Source organism: Polyodon spathula, chromosome 30 (genome assembly GCF_017654505.1).
Source record: "Polyodon spathula isolate WHYD16114869_AA chromosome 30, ASM1765450v1, whole genome shotgun sequence".
NCBI lineage: Eukaryota > Metazoa > Chordata > Actinopteri > Acipenseriformes > Polyodontidae > Polyodon > Polyodon spathula.
The window spans coordinates 7,919,645-7,940,809 of NC_054563.1; the positions used below are offsets into that span (position 1 = coordinate 7,919,645).

Sequence of the window (21,165 nt, forward strand, 5' to 3'; positions counted from 1 at the left end):
TGGGACGGCTTGAATATTTCTTTTTAGACAAATTATGAATGTTTTTCAAAAATACATAGCTGGCGATTTAAAAGGAGATGAAATATGGAGGTGCCCTCATTCATAGAATGTTTCAAGCCTTAAACCGTTGATTAAAGCTGTGCAATGATGTGCCTCACCTCCAGATGACCCTGCGCCTCCCTATAGTGGCTGGCTGATGAATGTTATGGAAACCAATCAGCCGCAGCCCCTGCCAATGCCTGTCAATGGAGGATGCTGGGCACCCCTGGTAGACTTCCTCCCTGAGACCATCACTCCAAGGGGACCACTGCACAGGTTAGAGGAAATCCAAACATCTTACTGTTTATCTTGCAGTTTGTAAACTATTGAACTTTACAACTGCACCCAACAGCCTGTTATTTTTCTAACTTGCTGCCAGCTTTGAATTGGATAAAACCTGGACACCACTTTTCATTTCTGGTTTCATCTGGTGCATTGAAATTGTGGTCCCTATTTACAAAGCTCGTGAGTTAAAGTCTTTTTTTAAGAATATACATGTGGTTTTATTGGCTTGCCTTTTGTTGCTAATTTTAACAACAAAGTTAAATGAATGTCAAACATGTGTATGCATAAAAGCAGACTTTTCATAAGGCCCATTGCATAAAATTAGATCATATAAACATCTTTAAGAAAATATATGTTCATCAGCCAATCAGATTCATGAAATATCCACTTTATCCAGACTGGAGACAGTGAAAATCAAAAAGCTGAATTCTGTGACAGTCCAGTCAAAACCTTGACAGGTGACAACCAGAGCATATTCCACTACATCCAAAACCATTAAGCAAATTGTGCAAACAATCAGACCTTTTCAGTCACACGAATGCCAGGTAATATTTTAATGGTTTCTTGTTTCTGACGAATAGGCATTAATAAAGACTCCTTTGTCTCATCCACCAAAATTGTAGTACATTCCGGAGTGTGTTGATTTGTTCTTAATTATTTGTTACATTTTTGTATGTTTAAGTATTCATAGATTCCCATTACAGCTCAAAATATTTGCAGTGGCTGTTGGATCCACATCATATCCTGACTATAGCAAACCTTGCATATCTTTCTCCAAATGCCAGAGTGTAAACTCCCTGGTAAACTGAATTAATCTAAAAAAGTTTATCTGCCATTCCTGAGCTCGCTGGTTGAATTTTGTGTGTTATTCTCTATCAAAAGCCTGATTTTGCAAAGGCAACTGTGCAAGCATGATCAATGACAAGGCATTGTAAAATTTATTTGTAAACACAGTAATTATTGATGAATGCATAGTAAAAGTATAGTAAGCATTCAAATTAAAATTGTTCAAATTTAACATGGTAAACTTGTATAAGGACAATTCATCCTTCACAGTTGATCACATATCAAAAATAAAAGATGCTATATAATAAAATACACTGTATAATTGTCAGTCTCTGGTAGGGGTAGTTATTCATGTCAGGGTTATTATGGTGTATTGGTGGAGCTTTACGGGGGCATAGTTACATTTATATTTGCTAAACATGTTCATTTTATATAGACTGGATCCAGCATGCCTCTAAACAGAATTAAACTGAATCAAGCTTGTCTTTTCCAGGTGTAATATAGCCGTCATCTTCATGACTGAGTTGGTCGTCGATCACAGCGTCAGAGAAGACTGGGCTTTGCATCTGCCTTTGTTACTCCAAGCTCTGTTTCTGGGTATGTTCCGGTGCGTTTAGTCTTAAAACTGAGATAGTCCAAAAGACAGATCTAATGTGATCGTAGAATGCATCATCATGTATCATTTAACCTCTATTCAGAACTCTAAAATTCTGTTTCTGAGTTTACTAGTAAACAAAAATCAGTTTTTTGAAGACAATGCAAACATATTTTAAAGAAGTTACAAGAATTTTAAATTATAGAAATAACATTGAATGTTTTTATTATTATTATTATTATTATTATTATTATTATTATTATTATTATTATTATTATTATTATTATTATTATTATTTCACTACATTACTTCTTAAAGGTGTTCAATTTTCACACACTACTGGCATTATGTATACTCAGTGTATACAAGTGTGAGTGTCTCCTTTTAAAATCGTGTCCATGTAATAAACTTGCCTTGTCTGTAAAGGAGTGATTACTTATTTACATAAGCATGCAATGTGACCACTAACTCAGTATTGACTCCTTCAAAGGGCATTTTTCAACACAGTCTGCTTCTGCATTAGATTGTGTTTTCAATGTTCCTTTTTAAATCCCTTTTCCCCGTAGGTTTTGATCATTACCGCCCAGAAGTGTTTGAGCACAGTAAACGGCTGCTTCTTCATCTGCTGATTGCGCTGTGCTGCAACAACAACTTCCAGGTCATAGCATCAGTGCTTCTTCTTACCAGAGAGATGAGTGAAAGCAGGACTCTGACAGTGAAGTCCAGCTACCAGCCAGAATATCTCTACACAGGTAACACTCTCTCTGCCACGCAACCCAGGGATTGACCATTAGGAAAGATGAGTAAATGTGCAGTAACTGATGCTCTGACATATATTGCCCATTGTACCCCATCCCTTGCATATTAAATAGCTTGGTATCCCTGAAAACAATTGTCTTGATGAGCATTCAAAATAAGTGTGGTGTTGCCATAAATAGAATTAATTTACAAAGATATTCATCATTTGGTTTGTGCAAAGAGGGCTACCAAGACAGAATGACATTCAATTAGAGCTGCAACGAAGGGTACATTTTGACCTTCGAAGGTTCGGAACACATTGGTACTCATTTGCATAACTTATTGGTGATGTCTTGTTTATATTTGATACTTGTTTATATTTGATTGAAAATCTGATTATTTTACAGGTAATCCATATAAATGGAATAAAACATTCACATGGCGTTTAAAAATACGTTATATAGAACAGAAATCATGTTTTTATAATTCAAATAAAAATACACAGTGTTTATTTATACATAATTGATGCTGCTTGTGATCTATACAGTAAGCTTGCATTGCAGCAGCACCAACTGCAGCGGACAAAGCTTTATTTAACAGTTGCCATTCCAATTAAAATATTAATAATAATATGGACTTACACTTGTCAAGTGACCACAGAGATTGGTTATGCCTCCGTGATACGAGTCGCTTGCACAGTTTGCATTCAGCTTTGTTTTTTGGTCGTCTGGGCATTTAACAAAAAAATCCCAAACAGCAGAGGGGTTTTGAGACATTTCTTTCCATACAGCTTACGCTATACAGCACTTTGCTGTTGAGATGGTGAAAGAAGAAATTAGCTTCTAGTTAACTTGAGCTGGAGGGGCTTTTTGAAATTAAAATGATTAGCGTTAGCGTGTATTTTGTATTTTGTACTTTTGTTTATGTAATATGCATTATACAAATCAAAAGATCGAATTTTGCATGTGAGTGACATTTAATGTGTGATTTATAGTATTCACATATTGTCAAGCAGTTTCTGTTAACAGGAAGAAAAAAGCATACAGTGCGTGAACCCGTCTGACGAACCTTCGAAGGTTTAAAACAATTTTTGAATCCCTGGCTAGCGAACGAACTTTCAGACACAGTCCTACAGTCAATGTGATATCATTAAAGAAATTGACAAAAATATCTTGTGAAATCATTATTTTTTTTTTTTTTTATAACTTCACAATAGTGCCGGTGCTACTGAATATGTTAGACTATGTGTTTAGATCATTGTCATTTCTCACATGTTTTTTTAGTTTTTGGTTTTTTTTACCTTGCTTGACTATGGTTTATCATTATTCTTTAATGCTTTTTGTACATTCTGGTATTTGTCAGTTGTGAAATTGACGCTTAGGAGTAGTTAAAGAGAAATGCAATGGAATTAAGTATTAGCTTAACCTGTGCTGACAGAATGACTTTGTATGTGTGGAAAATAAATGAGCGCAGTTCACTGTATCTTCCTTCCCACTGCCAGGTGGCTTTGACTTCTTAAGGGAGTACCAGACGTCTCCAGTGCCAGACTCGGGATTAAGCTCCAGCTCCACCTCCTCCAGCATCAGCCTGGGAGGCAGCAGCGGGAACCTGCCTCAGATCTCCCAGGAGATGGAGGACATGGAAACATCCACTGAATCTGATGAGAAAGCTAACAAGCTCATAGAGTTTCTAACTACCAGGTGAAAAGACGTGCCTTCTGTCATCTGCATATCTATATACAGTCCCAATCAAAGACATATAGGTTCCAAAATATAGCAGCTATATAGTTTTGTATACATAAGGTAATAATATGTACAATTATGTGCATTATTAGGTACTAAGAATTTGGGTATTATTGTGCTGAAGAATACTTGACAGTTTTGGAAGGATTTACAACCATGAAAAACAAATTGGCACAATATTATTCCCAGTTCATTTCAAGTCTGTTCTCTATTTCTGCCGTTTCTTTTATCCTCAGCACCATCTAGTATTCAAAGTCTGACATTTCACACCTTGTTTACATCTAGAAACCTGAACCGAAAGTTTTTAACTCTATTCACATTTCATTCTGTATTAACTGTTTAGTAAGATATGTTTTAAAGCAGTGACTGTGTGTGAGTGAGAGAGAACCAGAACCAGGGTTTGGATACCGAAGAGTGAGTAAGCAAGTCGAAACCTGAGTTAGTTTATTATTGAACAGAGAAGATTGGTTCAGAGATCGTAGATCCCACCAAAGTTTTGGTACACTCTGTTGCAGGTACTCTGTGCGCTACCATTGCTGGTAGTGTCACGTGAGCTGTTCAGTGTGTTGATATGTAAATAAATCCTGTTCGCCTGCAGGGCGTATCAACTTCAACCTCCTTCTCGATCTCCTGCCTGTCACTCGGCAAAGAATGCACGCACCCACGTGGCAGACGACTACCCTGTCACAAGCACTAATACCCTGTATCTTTCTAAACAAGGGATTTAGGGGAGCTCTCTAATAAAAGCTGAATCTCAGAACAATAATTGTGTGAATATAGTACTTGTTACAGCTGTGTATAATGGTATTTAAAACAGGATTCATTTAGCTGACTATCCCCCCCTTACTCCAGTCCCACCGCAGTCAGATACGCGATGGACTACTCTATTTGAAATCATCTTCCTTTTTATTTTTAGGGCGTTTGGACCCCTTTGGTGCCACGAGGACATCACTCCCAAAAACCAGAATTCCAAGAGTGCTGATCAACTGGCTAATTTCCTTCGCCATGTGGTGTCTGTTTTCAAAGAGTCAAAGTCAGGTAGGCTGGTCAGACTTGGATGGGCTGTTATTGAATGAACTGGAGCAGCCTTTGCATCAGCCACACAATCAATCTCCTACTGTTAGATAAAAAAATAGTCCCACTTAATCCAGACGGCATAAGGACCTTATCAAATAAAATAAAAAAATCCTTTGGTGACTGTTAGAAATTACTTGGCAGTTGTGGTTAAATGCCAAATTTAAGTAATTTTCTTCCAGCTCACTTTGTGGTCATTTATTTTCCTGTACATTTATTTCTAAGTTCATTGGTTTATTAAGTGTGTGTTCTCCACGGATTGCAGATTTCCACTTGGAGCAGCAGCTGAGTGATGTGGCGTTACAAACCGGGCTATCAAGCTCTTCCCGGCACTATGCGGGACGCTCTTTCCAAATCTTCAGAGCCCTGAAACAGCCTCTGTCTGCCCACGCAGTGTCCGACCTGATCTCTCGCCTGGTGGAAGTCATAGGAGAACATGGAGATGAAGTTCAGGTACTTTTGTTTCACTGCTTTTCACTATTCTGTCGGGTTTCACACAACAGGGACGCATCACCGCTAAAATAAACTCCTGATTACAATTCACTTGGCAATGAATAAGCAGGTAAAAGTAGAGCAACGTGTTGTGAAGCATAGTGAAAACAAGACAAAGCATGGTAAAGCATAGAAATGTAAACTGTGATATATGTGTAGTATAAGCATGATGTGCAGTAAGTAATTTGAAAAGATAAGAGTGCATTTTTTGATATAACTAACAGAACATGTTGAAGCCTAAGCAACATACCCACGTATTTTTGAAACGTGGTCAAATTATAGTGTGCTGAAACCCTGCAGGGATCAGTGAGTTTGAGGATCAGCCTTGACTGTGCCACTGACCACTTACAGTATTATTCTATCAATTTAAACACAACTAATGGCTGCAATTATAAAGTGTGGCTCTGGTGTCTTAGGCCCTGTGTGATTGGAGTATTATTGTATTGCATCCAGAGCAATGTGCTTCTCCATACTTCGTGCATTACAGGTAGATTTCTGTGTATTTCACATCTTTGCTTAATTCAGGGCTATGTGATGGAAGCCCTGCTTACTTTGGAATCAGTTGTGGATAATTTGGCCGACTGTTTGAAGAACGCAGACTTAATGGCTATTTTGTCAAGGTAAGTCAGTGGATTTTTTTCATGCACAAGTATGTAAGGTTTTTTTTTTTTTTTTTTTTTTTTAGTACTGCATCTGTTTTTAGTCTCATTGCTGTTGTACGCAGCATGGTACTGCATTGCAATCGCATTACATTACCCTGTTCAACAGCTATTCAGAATCAAGCTTATCCTTAAAGGGATCTCTGTGCAGAATCCTGACAAAGCTATGCTTTCATAAACATAACATAACATATTATTGAATTATATAAATAAAGACATACCCACGTATGTACAGTGTATTGTTGAACTTCTAAGTAGGGACAAGCATACTGGTTCTGTCTTCCTATCAAGTGACTGGTTTGTGAAGTTTTTGAAACACAACTTACTGCACATTGCTGTTTTGTAAACTTAATTCACAGACTGTTTATAATGAAATAGACATATAAAATGCAAGTGTGTCTTGTGCAGATAGCAATGAAAGTTGAGTTTTATTAGCCACCCATAACACTTTCCTAAAGCAAAACAATCGCTTGCTTTCAAAGCTGAATCTGTATAACTAAATAGACAAACAGAGCTGGTTTCAAGACCCCGATTAGTCTTGGACTACCTTACCTAAAGTCCAAGAGTGACACTAATCTGGGTCTGTGAAACCAGCCATTAAAATTTCAGCTTGTATTGTGCTGATAGCAAAGAAGGCAATGTTCTAGTAACCAGTAATAAACCTTTTTCTAAAGCAAAACAGCTGTGTGTTGAGACCTGTCGTGGCTTAAAGTAGTTATGGGCACTCACCATAACAATATCCATAGCACCAGATGTGCTCAACTGGATTCATGTGTGGAAATCAGTGTGGTCAGGACAGGGATCCCTTAAGGTGGCAACACGTGGTCGGTGAACACAGGGAGGGAATAATAATAATAATAATAATAATAATAATAATAATAATAATAATAATAATAATAATAATCATGGGCTAGGTTATCTAAGGTTTTTAACTAAAATCATTATAACCACTTTTTCAAAAAGTTACCAAACCCAAAATAATCAAATCAACGTTGAAGTTGGGGGCCTGTAAGAAGTTGTTGTTTTGTGATACATTTTAGAATTATATTTTCTGCTACGATAATAATGATATAGTAAAAAGAGACTGTCTTCTACAGTACTATCCCTAGTTTGCTTCTACTTTCTTCCTGAAAAAAGTTATATTACTTGGATGTTAATTAATTGTATTTTTTTGGGGGGGTGGTGGTAAAATTAGGTCATCGTCCCCTGATTTCCTGACCAACGCCAAACTGGTGTCCAGCCGCAAGAGCACCGGCCAGTTGAATCTGAGCCCAGGGGTGGGAGCCAGTGGCATGGGCACAGCCGAGCGGAGCAGACACCAAAGGAGCTTCTCCGTACCCAAGAAGTTTGGTGTGGTTGATCGGTCCTTAGACCCTCCCAGGAGCGCCACACTGGACAAAATCCAGGCCTGCACACAGCAGGGCATTTTATCCAAGACCCGGAGCTCGTCTTCTTCAAAAGACAACGTCACAGACCCAGCGAACGTGAACAATCCCACAAACCTCTTGGCTACCATCTTCTGGGTGGCTGTCTCGCTGATGGAGTCAGACTTTGAGTTTGAGTACCAGATGTCACTGAGGCTGCTTCACAAGTTACTGGTGCAGATCCCCCTAGATAAAGCAGAAAACAGGGAGAAGCTGGAGAAACTACAAGGGCAGCTGAAGTGGGCCAACTTTTCAGGGTTACAGCAGCTGTTGCTCAAAGGGTTTACCTCCCTCTCGACCACTGACCTGACCCTACAGCTCTTCAGCCAGCTGACTCCTGTTTCTCGGGTGTCAGTGGTGGACTCCTCTCAAGCCATAGGTAATTAAAGTCCATTCAGCTCCATGCAGTGTTCATAGCTGCATGGTACAGCCTGATAAAACCTCACTTGTTTTATTTGAGTTGTGACCCATCACTGCACTAGTAATACATGAGTTTGCTACATGGGTCAAGTCTGTGTTGTTGAAGTCTTGTAGAGTTAGTTTTAAGTTAAATTATTTTACTAAATGGTTTTGGTTATATTTATTTTACTAAATCTCTTATTCAGCAGTGCAGCAATTTTACATAACTTTTGCAATCAGTTTACAGGCCGACTTTCAAGTCTTGCTCTGTTCTTTTTTTTAAAATAGCTAATAGTAATATTAATGAAAATAACAGTTGATACCAGAAATGAAAAAAGGTCAGCCACTCTGATTCTTCATGTAAGTCCCAGTTTGCAGTTTAATGGTTATTTTTAATAACTGGCTTCTGCATCCATGGTTCGCGCTGTACTGATGAGATGTGGTGACTTTTTTTTTTTTTAAATACATAAAATAATAACTGCGCATGCGTTCCAACTCGGTAACTAATAAGATTCCAAAACTTTTATAATAGGCCTGTATTGTTTTACTATGAAGTAACGCACACACACACACATATATATGTATCTGTACTTGTCAGGAGCTACTTTTAAACCACGGGGCAAGCTATCAGTGGCTCGAGATCCACGTGTTGGCGACCCTGTTTTACACTTTACGTATACAATATGCTGGGTGGAAATCATTTATGAAATATTACTAACTTAAGCCTTTATACATGTTTTTCTTTAAAGTTTCAACTTGTCTGTTTGGCAAAGTAAGTTTGCACTAACCATGAACTGTTCTTAGTAAGATCTGAAAGTTTCCACCAAACATGCAGTATTTCATTCTAAATGTGTGTGCAACATGACTACAGTGCACATACCTCTGAAGTAAAACTAAGATACGATTAACACTCACAGTATTATTAACAAGTTGGATTCCTCATTAACAAATATCAGCCTCCTAAGCTCGGCTCATGTAAGTTATAGTAACACACTGAAGTCTTAAATGGGACTTTTGCACTTGTAATGCTTGCAAGATACAGAAAAGAAAAACTGTAATATCTCCCGTTTATGTCTAAAATCTACTTTTGTTCATACCTCTGTTTTAGGTTTCCCACTGAATGTATCGTGTCTGCTTCCCCATCTAATTCAGCACTTTGACAGTCCAACTCCTTTCTGTAAGGATATTGCTGAAAGGATCGCCCAGGTTTGTAGAAGTGCTCATTCTTAAACCTCAATTATAATATCATAAAATAGTCTTTAAGGATTTAACTATGATATGATATTTTACTAGATTGTTTTCTATAGTTGTTGTTTTGTGTTTCCCGTTTTCTAGGTGTGCATAGAAGAGAAGAATACCAAGCTCTCGAACCTTGCTCATGTCATGACTCTGTACAAGACCCACACGTACACGAGGGACTGTGCCACCTGGGTTAATGTTGTTTGCCGATACCTTCATGAAGCGTTTGCTGATATCACATTGAATATTGTTACTTATATGACAGAGGTTTGTGTTATGATTCCCATGCTTACAAGACAAACAGTTTCATTTCTGTTTCGTGCTTGAGTTTTAGCAGAACTAGAAGGTGTTACGTGTAACATCCTACTGCTGCAAGTAAAAAAAAAAACACAAGCGTGTCTATTTGTGATAAAAACTTTGTTAGGACATTCTTGAGCACAAGGGGAATATATGTTGCTAATAACTTTATTTTAAGTGACTGTAATAATGTAGTGTTAAAAGTATTTTCAAAGCTCTTCACTAATGTGCAATTAACATTTCACTTCCAATGCAGCTGTTAGAAAAGGGCCTTCCCAGCATGCAGCAGTCTCTTCTTCAGATCATCTACAGTCTCCTCAGTCACATGGATCTCACTGGCATTCCTGTCAAACAGTTCAACATGGAGGTGCTGAAGACCATTGAAAAATTTGTCCAGGTAAAACACAAAGTTTCTAATGACCTTCATTGGAATGAATGTAGTTTCTGTAACCCTCTATAAAGTTAGGTCAATGAGTCTTTAAGAGATAATAAAAGCATGTACTGTAGATTCCAGTTGAATTCACACAAATAAAATACCCAAGAACAAACTCCTAAAGGCCCCAAAAATAGTAGTTATAAATGAGATATTTTAGCATCAAATTGCACCAGATAAGTACAGTCACAGTGGGAGAATACAGTGTATTACTATTCCGCAAATTGTATTTTAAAAGATGATTAATTTGAATTCCGCAGAGGAAAAAACTATAGGAAGACCTCCTTTGCAGTCTGCCCTGTTTGATGATATATGTATTAAAAAAAAGGTAGCCTGGAGAGTTATTCTTCCTGATGAGTGGTCATGTAATGTTTTGTGGCAGTTGGTTGGTGTAAGAGGCTGTGTTAACATAAGCACTGTAGCAGGTACATTATGTCAGGTTAATAAAGCTAACACATTTTAAATTCAAAGTGTCTCCTTGGAGAGTGAAAAACTAATAGCATCACTCATGCTGACAGTAAATGGGCCAAGTTAATTTCTTAAATAGAGGAGTCAAGGAGAAAATTGATTAAAAAAAACTAACCAATACCAGTATTTTATATAAGAATTGTAATCCAGAACAGCACCTTATTGTTCACATTGTACTTGAAGACTATTGCATATATCTGTTGAAACAAATTTAAGTACAATAACATAGCAAGCAAAATAATCACATTATCCTTGTCTAATTATCAGCTAAATAAGCACTAGCAGCAATGGAGTTCATTTTAATGATCTAAACAGCAGCAGAAAAAGGTTCCTAAAATTTAAAAACCTTCTCTTTCGTGCACTGAGTAATACGGTACAGGGTATTGTAGCTCTGTTTAGGCTATTAAAATAGACCTCTTAGTTTAGTCAATTTTCCATATTCCACATTCTATATCTAAAGCTATAAACCGGACAACGCTACTCAGCACTGTTTGATAAGGGACAAATGTATCCGGGACACACCCAGCACAGAGGCAGCTACTTTGGCGCATTGCCTTACTCTAAAGTGCTTCAGAATATTAACATAAAAAATTTAAAGGATGTCTTTTGTATATTACTTATACCACACAATGCATTCCATACTGTTTGGCAGTGTAGTATTGGTGTGCAGTTTAGGTATAAAATGAAAACCGATTCCTGCCCTTTCTTCCAGAGTGTTCACTGGAAGGAAGCCCTGAACATTCTGAAGTTGGTGGTGTCTCGTTCTGCCAGCCTGGTGTTGCCCTCGTACCCACACAGTGACCTGACGCACGTAGACGTGAGCCGGGTGTGGGACAGCTCTTCAAAGGAGCTGCCAGGAAAGACTTTGGATTTTCACTTTGATATTTCTGAGGTAAAAACCATCTCCGGGTTTCGCTGTCAGTGAATTCTGTTGTACATTAATAAATCCCAACAGGTTCAGTTTCAACAGTTTTTCTATTAATAAAATCAAGTGAGAGAGGAGAGCATATCTGTACACATGTTGTAGGGTTGTATTGTTAAGAGCTTTAAAAAAAAAAAGATGTTTGGTAAAAGTAAATAACATTGCATTTATTTTTATAGTTTTTAAGCTTACTGAATTCCAACCAACCTTTAGTTAGCGGGAATAAAATGACATTAAAGATATAAACAGTACGTCTTTTCCCTGAATGCGGACAAAATGAACAACCACAATTTTTGTTAAGGCTAAGAAAAACAAATCCTCTATCTTAGTAACTAATCTGTCTGATCAAAACTTACTAATGTGTGGGAACTCAAATTTAGCAAAAGGGCTATTTATGTGGTTTTGTGAATTGCAGGAAATGATGTCAGTCTTTCAACATCCCATTATATCAGACATAGTTAGAGTAGGGAAAATGTTAAACATTACTGGAGGACAAACTAGCAGAACAGCAGTGCAACTTGTTTGTTGTTTTTTTTTTTTTACATAACTATATTTATAACCTTTTAGCTTTTTTTGTAAAAACAAAACTAAAAACTGTACAGTGTACTGCGTTTTACTGCAGATGCTGCCAAGTAAATGAGTAAGTACCATACATTACCATATATATTAAAGCTTTTGAGGATTTGAAGTTGTCTTTATTGCTGTCGATCAGCTAATCTGGTAACTACTGAAACAACCGGAATGCTTTTATTTGTCTAATTCTCTATTGCTATTTGTATTGAGAACAGTGATGTGGATTTTAGTGTTGCAGCTACCCAGAGCTGTCAGTAAGATACTGCTGAGAACTAAAGCAAGTATTAAAAATGAATGAACCACTCAGTAATTATCCCTACAAGCATCATTCGCTACCAAAAACTCTTTGAAGGAAATGTTAAAGAATTTAAAATCTAAATGGACTTAGAGTGTCACACCAAGTAGTCTCGTGCTGCTATATTTTGTGTCCTAAATCATTGGTGTACAGTAGGGATTAATTTGGAAAGTGACCCCCTTCTCCCTGTCTGTAGACTCCAGTCATTGGGAGGAGATACGATGACCTGCAGGGGCCGGCAGGGCGAGACGGTAAAAGCAGAGCCATAGCTGTCACTCGCAGTGCTTCCTCAACGTCGTCAGGCTCAAACTCCAATGTCCTGGTGCCTGTGAGCTGGAAAAGGCCACAGTGCTCACAGGTAAGAGCAACGCGTCAAATATGGTATGGCTCTGCCGTACTAAGCAATATAATACTGGTTCCAAAACGCGTAGGTGAATATAAATGTTTGAATGTTGGTAAAGTTATTTAATTAATGCTAAACTGGTCTTACTCTTTAAGAAGCACTTTACTAGCTTTGGGAAAGTACGCCCATTATATATAATTGATATTTCTGTTTTACAGAAACGAACCAGGGAAAAGCTGGTTAATGTCCTCTCTCTATGTGGACAAGAAGTGGGGCTAACCAAAAACCCTTCAGTAAGTCTTTGGTACCCTTCCAGTATTCATTTTAGCATTAAAGCAAAATACCTTCCTAAATCTCACTTTTGAAATGTACTAAACAGTGTACCGTGGATTGAATAGAATGTAGTATTTACTTTCTTTTTACAGGGCTGTTATTATTTCTGTCAATTATTTTGCATCACATAGAAACAGAGAAGCAGAGTTTCAGAACTGGTGTGTAAAAGGATTACTATTATAAAGCAGGAGGGTTTGAATAGCTGCATTAGAACGGATGGTGGAAGAGTTAATGCTCTGCCTATTGTTATATTAGCCGACCGCAATTTGATATCTGTGCTCTATATTAAAAATAGAACAGCGGTATAAAAATAGCTGGTGCATGCTGTCATGGCAGTGCATGCATTTTTGTTTTAATAACACCAAAGGGCGCTGGTCACTGTTAAAGAGGAGAGTTTGTTGCAGGTGATTTTCTCCTCTTGTGGGGATCTTGATCTGATGGAGCACCAGGCTAGCTTGGTGTCCTCAGAGGATGGCGTGAGGGAGCAGGAGAACATGGACGACACCACCAGTGAGCAGCAGTTCAGAGTCTTCAGAGACTTCGATTTTCTGGACGTGGAGTTGGAGGATGGAGAGGTGCGTCAACCTGGCAGCTTCAGATATCTTACTACTGAGATTCTTTATCTGTAACTTTAAATTTAAGGTCAAGCTGACAAACATTTCAGCCTATGCTTTTATCGGTGGAAAGAAAGTTTTATCATACATGTATCAATGTATTGTAAGTGTCATACGCACACATTTTTTAAACAGAAAAACAAAATTATTAGTAAGCAAATCAGAAGGTTACTTGTATATATTTGTAATGTTGGTGAGCAAATTCATTCACTGTACTTGGGTCTCATAACACCTCTGTTGCTAAGTCATTATGTTTGCATTATTTTAAATGCCATTGTTTTTTTAAGTTAGCCGTGAAAAGGAGGTATTAGGGAGGCCAGTGATATTGTTATTGTTTTAACAACCAGTGTTAACTATTCCAGAGTTTGCAAATCAATGCAACAGATTATACTTGATTAAACTGGATAGCTTGTCTTGATTATGTGTAATTTCATTTCTTTTTTTGTTTTTGTTTGTGCGACCCAGGAGCTTCAGGTAAGAATCAGTTATGTGTCAAATGAAGATGGTTTTCTGAAGTGGTGAAATGTTTGCAGTACGTTTTGTGTCGCATTGTCACTTTTGATCAGTTTGCTATTTTTGCACAGTGCCAAGATCTGTGTCATTATCCCATACATGTTATTATTCTGTGCATGCTTAAATCGGGGAATGCTTTCAGCAAATGCCTTGCTATTTTGATTTGGCTATTACGGGATACACATTGAGGTTATAAAGACCAAGCTAATTGTCACAGGCAAGAGTGCATGTCAACACAAGGCCTGTTTATAACCTGTAATTCTACAGCTGCCATTCAGCAGCTGTAGGCTGGAATGCATGCTTTGTTTCAATGAAGTGCTATGGGTGGACTGTCTTTGGCAAATTGGTAGTATACACAAATGTGACCCCTAAGATCCAGTCAATCTTCAGTGGGTCCATTCTGCTGTATCTTCGTAAAAAGATCTGCCTGGCGGCAAGCATCATTTATGTTGCCTGTTTAAATTGACCTTCACTTTTTAGATTAAAGCAGTCTTTACAGAACACTGTGTGCATTATTCTCTATAGTCGTTCTACTGCAAATTCATGATTTAAATGCAAGTGAAGGAATGTAAAAATGGGAATATTACCAAACTAGCAAGAAACGACCAAGTTTCATTAAGGAATAATGCCTCATTTTTTATTACTTGTTGATACTGAAAAAAGTTTAATATAAATTGGAGCCTGTGTTTTGAAATACTTTACAAGTTTTTACTTGGATATTCAGGAAATTGATTTTGCAAGCCATGTCCTTGTAAGAGGTCATCACCTGTGTCAGAACAACAGGCTGTACAGCAGATGGACTCTTGGGATTTAGGGAATAGAAATATTTAATTAGCAAGACGTGCCCTTAATGGACCAGCGATAAACAGCAAGCTAACATCAGCCTTTTGTTTTTTTTTTATTTGGTTCTTTACCTGCGTTAGCTCATTTTGAAAATCTCTTTTCTTTTGCACAGTACATTCAGCAAGATGCTGGAGTGGAGTGTGTGATTTGAAGTTTTATTCATTTCTCATCCTGCAAATACAAGCTCTGTTGTTTCCCGGCGCTGGTAATTGAAGGGTTTGGTCTCTTGCAGGGCGAGAGCATGGATAACTTTAACTGGGGAGTTCGCCGCCGTTCTCTAGACAGCCTGGACAAGAGTGACATGCAGCTGCTTGAAGAGAGCCAGCTCTCAGGAAGCACACCCAGCCTGAGCAAAATGAACCATGAGGATTCTGATGAGTCATCAGAGGAGGAGGCCCTCACAGCCAGTCAGATACTGGCACATTCCCACCACCTGGTAAGGTTTTTTTTTTGTTTTGTTTTATCTTCATTTAATTTGAGAAATATACAGAATATGGAATTTATAGGTGTATGGTGGAAATTCAGGTTTGACTTTTCAATCTTTAGCATTACTATGCAACATTAAGTTACTTGGTGGCGCTGTGCCTTTTTTGTAAATTAAAGAAGGCATTTAAATATAAAGTTAAAGTGAAAATAGTTTTTTTAACATCCCTCTGTGTAAATAATACACTTGCTGGTGTAAATAAAGGCTGTTATTGGTTTGCACTGAACTGGAACTTTATACATTTTTGTTTCTGGGAATGTTTTTTTTGTGGTACAGAGGCACAAGCACCCTACAAAGCAGAGACAGAATGTTTACAATCTGATAAAAGATTGGGCCACTTTTAACGCTGTATTTGTTTTACTTGCTTTGCTGTAGCGTTTGCTAGCTTCTCTGGAGTAATGTAGTTGCATGTATTGTACTGGAGTCTGCCTCTACTGCTTTTTGTATTTGTTTTTACTTCAGATCTTAGAATTGAAATGTCCACGCCGCTGCCTCCTTATTTAGCAGGCTTACTTGCAGAGTTTAAAGTAATCGTACTGTAGCTAACAAAGTAGTTCCATGAAGTGTCTTCGCAGTAAAACATGATATCTGATACTGCTATAGTTTGCAAGCTATGCATTTAGATTGTCTTGCCTTCTTGGATCATTTCACCTGAAGAGTGGAATTATCCCCACCTCTTCAGCAGCTGTCAATAACCAATCAGCTGCTTCCCCTATTGACTGACATGCTTTCAGCCAATAACATGCTTTGACCCAGAAGACACAGCTGAGGTAAAATGTAAATACAGCAGCACTAAAATGTGTTCGTCTTTCAAAACTACACATTTGAGACCTTTGTAGCTAATGGAAGTGTAATCCAGTTTCTCTCATTGTGTTTTACAAAAAAAGTCTAAATCATCCAAGCACAATGTCTTTATCAAGGTAAAACTCTGAACAGCTTAGTCCATACAACTCTTTAGTTTTCCTGCCCTAAACGGCTCTGTCACCTAACGGTCGGTCAATTTGTTTTATTTCAGATTATAAATCTCTCCCCTTCCGAGGAGACAAATCACATGGATTCCCTCTCCACCTCTGCCGACCCGCACTCCTTAAACACGAGAACTCCTAGTTGCGAAGTCTCTCTTCCTGATGACACTAATCAGCGGGTGAATAAGGGGTTAAATGTGACAGAGCTGTGGGAGCATGCTAATCCTTATCCATATCACTCCCCTATACTGGCATACCTTGCTAATGCTAGAAGAACATTTTGGGAATAGGGAGCTCTGTGGGGAAAAATTGATGTGGGGTGTGGTGGGATGTGGTGGGAGGGGGTAGACGGTATCTTGTGGACAGGCCTCATACCATTCCTTTCTAGGGTATGGGATAACTGCATGCATGTACAGTGGAAACAGTGCTTTAACACTTAAAAACTTTTTGCACTTTCTCAGTTTTGGCTTTTTGATCCCTTTTTTATTTCTTTAGCTGCTCTGTGGTTTATGAGGTTTTTGCTGATTGGGTTGTTAGGGTCTTACTAACTCTTTTACTAGGCAATGTGCACAACTATGCTGTGGGCAGCTGCATATAAAATATGCTATGGGAATATGAGAAAACACAAAGGAGTTGTACACATTGCCCTTAGCCCACGCCTTTGGGTACATGACCAGAATATTGAGCTGGTTTTAAAGTTTGCTGAATTGGCATCATTTAAGCACAGCTGGGTGCATCAAAAAACTACCACACGGATTGTTTCTGTCCTTTGGAAAAGGTCAGTGAAACCATTATTATTTCAGTTATATATTCTTTTAACTAGAAAACAATAGCGTTTTATTATCACTAGATCTATGGAAGTCTTAATTATATAACATTGTTTATCGTTTTTTTAAACTGTGTTCATTTAGTTATTTTTTAAAGGTTCAGATCTAAAGGATTCACTTCAGAACAACCATTTCAATTATTTACATTACTTGCCTCTGTATATCTGTCAAGATTGCTGATTGCTGCCGTCAGGGTAGTTAGATGGCCGTTGTTTTTGCTGAATTGTTTGAGGTTGTGATTCTTTATACCTTACTCAGTGTTTTTTTTTTTTTTTTTTTCATGCAGGCTGAAGTTTCAGCTGAAGAGGAGGACACAAATGTTCATGAGGATGACCTTTCATTGTCTGTCAGTGAACTACCGGCAGCTTTTGAGTGCAGCGACAGCTTCACTTTAGAGATGGCAGAAACTGAAGACCACGCAGGACTGTCAAGGTAGGAATTTACCCTTCCAATAAAAAAAACTGTTGTGGTCTGTTTAGTGTTGTCTTTATTAAGATTTGCCACATTTTAGCTCAATTAACAAGGACTAAGCTCACCTATGTGTAAAATCAAATAAATCAGTGGCAATGCTCATAATTCCAAATTCAAAGTAACTGCTCTCATAGTTTGTTTTGGAAGCTTTATACCTACCGAACAGTGTAAAAATGATTCATGATCGAGGATCATAACCAAAAGAAACCTGCTAGAAGTGGCCCTTGAATGACAATTAAACATGATTTATTTTTTATATACTGTAAATACAATATGATTTTTTTTTTTTATGATTGAGAGTTTATGGCTATATTTTCATATATTATATCGTGACTTCTGTGTGTAACATGTTGTATATTGTGACTCTCTGTCGCTTGTATGTTCAGCTTTGGAGATGAAGAGAGGGACGGGTTGCAGGAGGCCCGTGCTTCCCCCCCTCCCTCCCCATTCTTCTCTGCTATCCTGGCTGCCTTTCAGCCCGCAGTCTGTGATGACGCAGAAGAAGCCTGGCGCAACCACATCAATCAGCTGGTGTCCGACTCCGACGGCTCCTGCGCAGTCTATACCTTTCACGTGTTCTCTTCCCTGTTTCAGGTAAATGCTTGCTGAAGTTAGCCAAAGAAAACCTGTAAAGACTAATATGAAAACAGTTTCTGTAACATCCTCAATGGTTGATGTGCCTAGAGTGCGTTTCTTGTGTAGGTTATTCCTCACAACAAATACATTTTTTACATGTATTTATAATTTTTACATGAATGTGGTGCTGTTCATTAATCCTTTGCTAAATGAGGATTTGCTGCAGTTCTTTGCAATCTCAGCCTTTTGCATTTCATTTTAATTCTGAAATGCCTATAACATTTAATAGTTACTGTTGGAAAAATGCTAATTTATTTATTAAGTACTTAGAGCCACAGATAGAGTATTAGAGCTATAATATAAATAATATACAGTCAGCTCTCATTAATACCAATTTCAAAGGACCAGCAAAAAAAAATCAGTAATTCATATTATCAGGAGTCTAAGCCAAATGCATACTGTCAGTTTTTACTGAAGTTACAGTAACACTGAACTCAAATTTTAATTACAGTGAAAAGTATCAAATTTAAAAGTATTGTGCATTTTGTTAAAAACATGGTTTTAAGTGAAATTATACATGCTAATGAACTACACTTTAAATAAATATGCCCCATGCTAATCACGGGCCTTTTTAAAACTCTGGAAGCTAGTTAATACACTTCCTAACATCCTTTACACTTAGCTGTTCAGCCTAGGGCAATTCCTTTTAATTTTAATGTTTCTTCCCTGGAGGGGTGCTAAAATAATTTGCACAAACAGGACTTTGAGTTAAGTGAATTTTAATTATATTAAGTAATTTACAATAAGTGACTGTTAAATTTGGCTGGGACTGCAGAAAATATGTTTGTTTGAATGAGAATGAGAATGAGAATTTACTGTAATTTGTACCTCGACAAATTTACCTTGTTCAACTATTTTGCATCCTAGAACATTCAAAACAAATTCTGCTCCTTAACCTGTGATGCTGCTGGTTACCTTGGAGATGGCCTTCGAGGAATAGGAAGCAAGTTTGTCCGGTCCTCACAGATGCTGACATCATGTTCAGAGTGCCCGACTTTGTTTGTAGATGCTGAAACAGTAAGTAGAAAGTTTGCTACTAAAAGGTATTTTCTTTCAGTACATATTTCAGTTAATTTCAGTTTGTTGACCAGGTACCTTTCATTTTACGACCAGATGATTTAAATATGAATGTAATCTACAAGAGAACAGTACCCAATACTTGTAACATACATTAAATAATAATGTACAAGTGCTTAAATGTAATATAAGGTATTAACTATAGGTAAGCGTGTGTAATAAGCCTACTAAGGGCTTCAGGGGGTTATGGGACATCATGGCCACTAGACTGTACGTCAAGTCCGTAACCCAGAACCCGAGAAGCCCTAACAGGCTTATTACACACACTTACCTGTAGTTAATATTCTATATTACATTTAAGCAATTGTACAGTATTATTTAATGTATGTTACAAGTATTGATTACACACACTCACCAATACTTCATTATTTATATATGGAGAGCTGTAATCAACCAAACACACACACACAAATATTGTAAACCTGAAGAAATACTTTTTTTTTGTTTTTTTTAAACAAACATTCATTGTAAAGCTGAAACATTTTTTTTTTACTGAGGATTGTGATAAATGTTAATGTTAGAATTTGTGTGCCTTTGTTGTCTTGTTCCTGAATAAAACTATCCACCTCAGCCTCAGTGACAGCTAGAAAGCTAGAGTCTGCCATTTTTTCTCAGTTCTGACTGGGTCTATAATCGATTACAGGCCACGGCAGTGACGACACACACACACACACACACACACACACACACACACACACACACACACACACACACACACACACACACACACACACACACACTTATATGCTAGTAATAAGACTGTAAGCTTCACCAAGCCTTATGGGAAATTACAACTCTCCATATATAATATAAAATATTCAGTGTTAAGAAGATGATCAAGCTTAATTACAGCAGAATCTCACTAAATCAAGCCAGCACATACATTTTAAAAGTGCTGATGTTTTATTCAATAGCCTATGACCAACACGGCCCCACGCCACGTAACCAGAAGAAGGCTGTGCTTTTGTAATTGCACACTATCACACACTTTTCTTAGCAATTCATGTCATGACAGTGTATTAAATCATTTTCACTGAAATGGTTAAGGCTGTCTTATCCATGAGACATATCTTACAGTACAGTTATGGATAATATTACAAATGATGTGCTATAAATTAATGTGGATAATGAAGTTAGATATATATTCGATTTTCTCATTCTACAGTTTTCTAAAAACAGTTTCAATATTTGACCATCAGATGGAGCCAAGCAAATTGAAGAAAAGCCATGATGTACAATATGGTATTTAATTAAGTAATGTTTTATGCGTATGTTGCAATATTATTCTTTCAGATTATCTCTTACGGGCTTTTGGAGAAAATGAAGTTTAGTGTTCTCGAACTTCAAGAATATTTGGATACCTACAACAACAGAAAAGTGGCTGCCATTTCAGTGAGTACCTGCTCTTAATTAAATAGTTTTAATTGGTTGCATTAGGTATTTGCAGGTCCATTGCGTTGGAGTACATTATTGAGAGTATTATTACAGTAATGAATATTTTTCTGGGTTCAGATTGTTTTTTATTCAGTAGTAACATACTGTGCTTTCTGGTGGTATTGGACCCTGTAATGTAGTATGTATATATTTTATATAGAATAA

The 21,165-nt window shown here is 37.5% G+C and overlaps 1 protein-coding gene across 1 annotated transcript in view; it reads left to right on the plus strand.

Moving 5' to 3' along the window:
• Positions 1 to 21,165, plus strand: part of LOC121302610 (protein furry homolog) — a 51,838-nt gene that overhangs the window by 23,540 nt on the left and 7,133 nt on the right. Inside the window, exons 8-29 of the mRNA XM_041232614.1 lie at positions 151 to 315; positions 1,604 to 1,707; positions 2,272 to 2,457; positions 3,945 to 4,143; positions 5,102 to 5,223; positions 5,525 to 5,712; positions 6,277 to 6,371; positions 7,606 to 8,213; positions 9,342 to 9,439; positions 9,569 to 9,739; positions 10,026 to 10,166; positions 11,383 to 11,562; positions 12,657 to 12,818; positions 13,022 to 13,096; positions 13,541 to 13,711; positions 14,216 to 14,224; positions 15,339 to 15,542; positions 16,606 to 16,734; positions 17,669 to 17,814; positions 18,240 to 18,447; positions 19,357 to 19,506; positions 20,860 to 20,958. Of these exons, the coding sequence (XP_041088548.1) occupies positions 151 to 315; positions 1,604 to 1,707; positions 2,272 to 2,457; positions 3,945 to 4,143; positions 5,102 to 5,223; positions 5,525 to 5,712; positions 6,277 to 6,371; positions 7,606 to 8,213; positions 9,342 to 9,439; positions 9,569 to 9,739; positions 10,026 to 10,166; positions 11,383 to 11,562; positions 12,657 to 12,818; positions 13,022 to 13,096; positions 13,541 to 13,711; positions 14,216 to 14,224; positions 15,339 to 15,542; positions 16,606 to 16,734; positions 17,669 to 17,814; positions 18,240 to 18,447; positions 19,357 to 19,506; positions 20,860 to 20,958 (3,610 nt within the window). The remainder of the gene's footprint in view (positions 1 to 150; positions 316 to 1,603; positions 1,708 to 2,271; positions 2,458 to 3,944; positions 4,144 to 5,101; positions 5,224 to 5,524; positions 5,713 to 6,276; positions 6,372 to 7,605; positions 8,214 to 9,341; positions 9,440 to 9,568; positions 9,740 to 10,025; positions 10,167 to 11,382; positions 11,563 to 12,656; positions 12,819 to 13,021; positions 13,097 to 13,540; positions 13,712 to 14,215; positions 14,225 to 15,338; positions 15,543 to 16,605; positions 16,735 to 17,668; positions 17,815 to 18,239; positions 18,448 to 19,356; positions 19,507 to 20,859; positions 20,959 to 21,165) is intronic.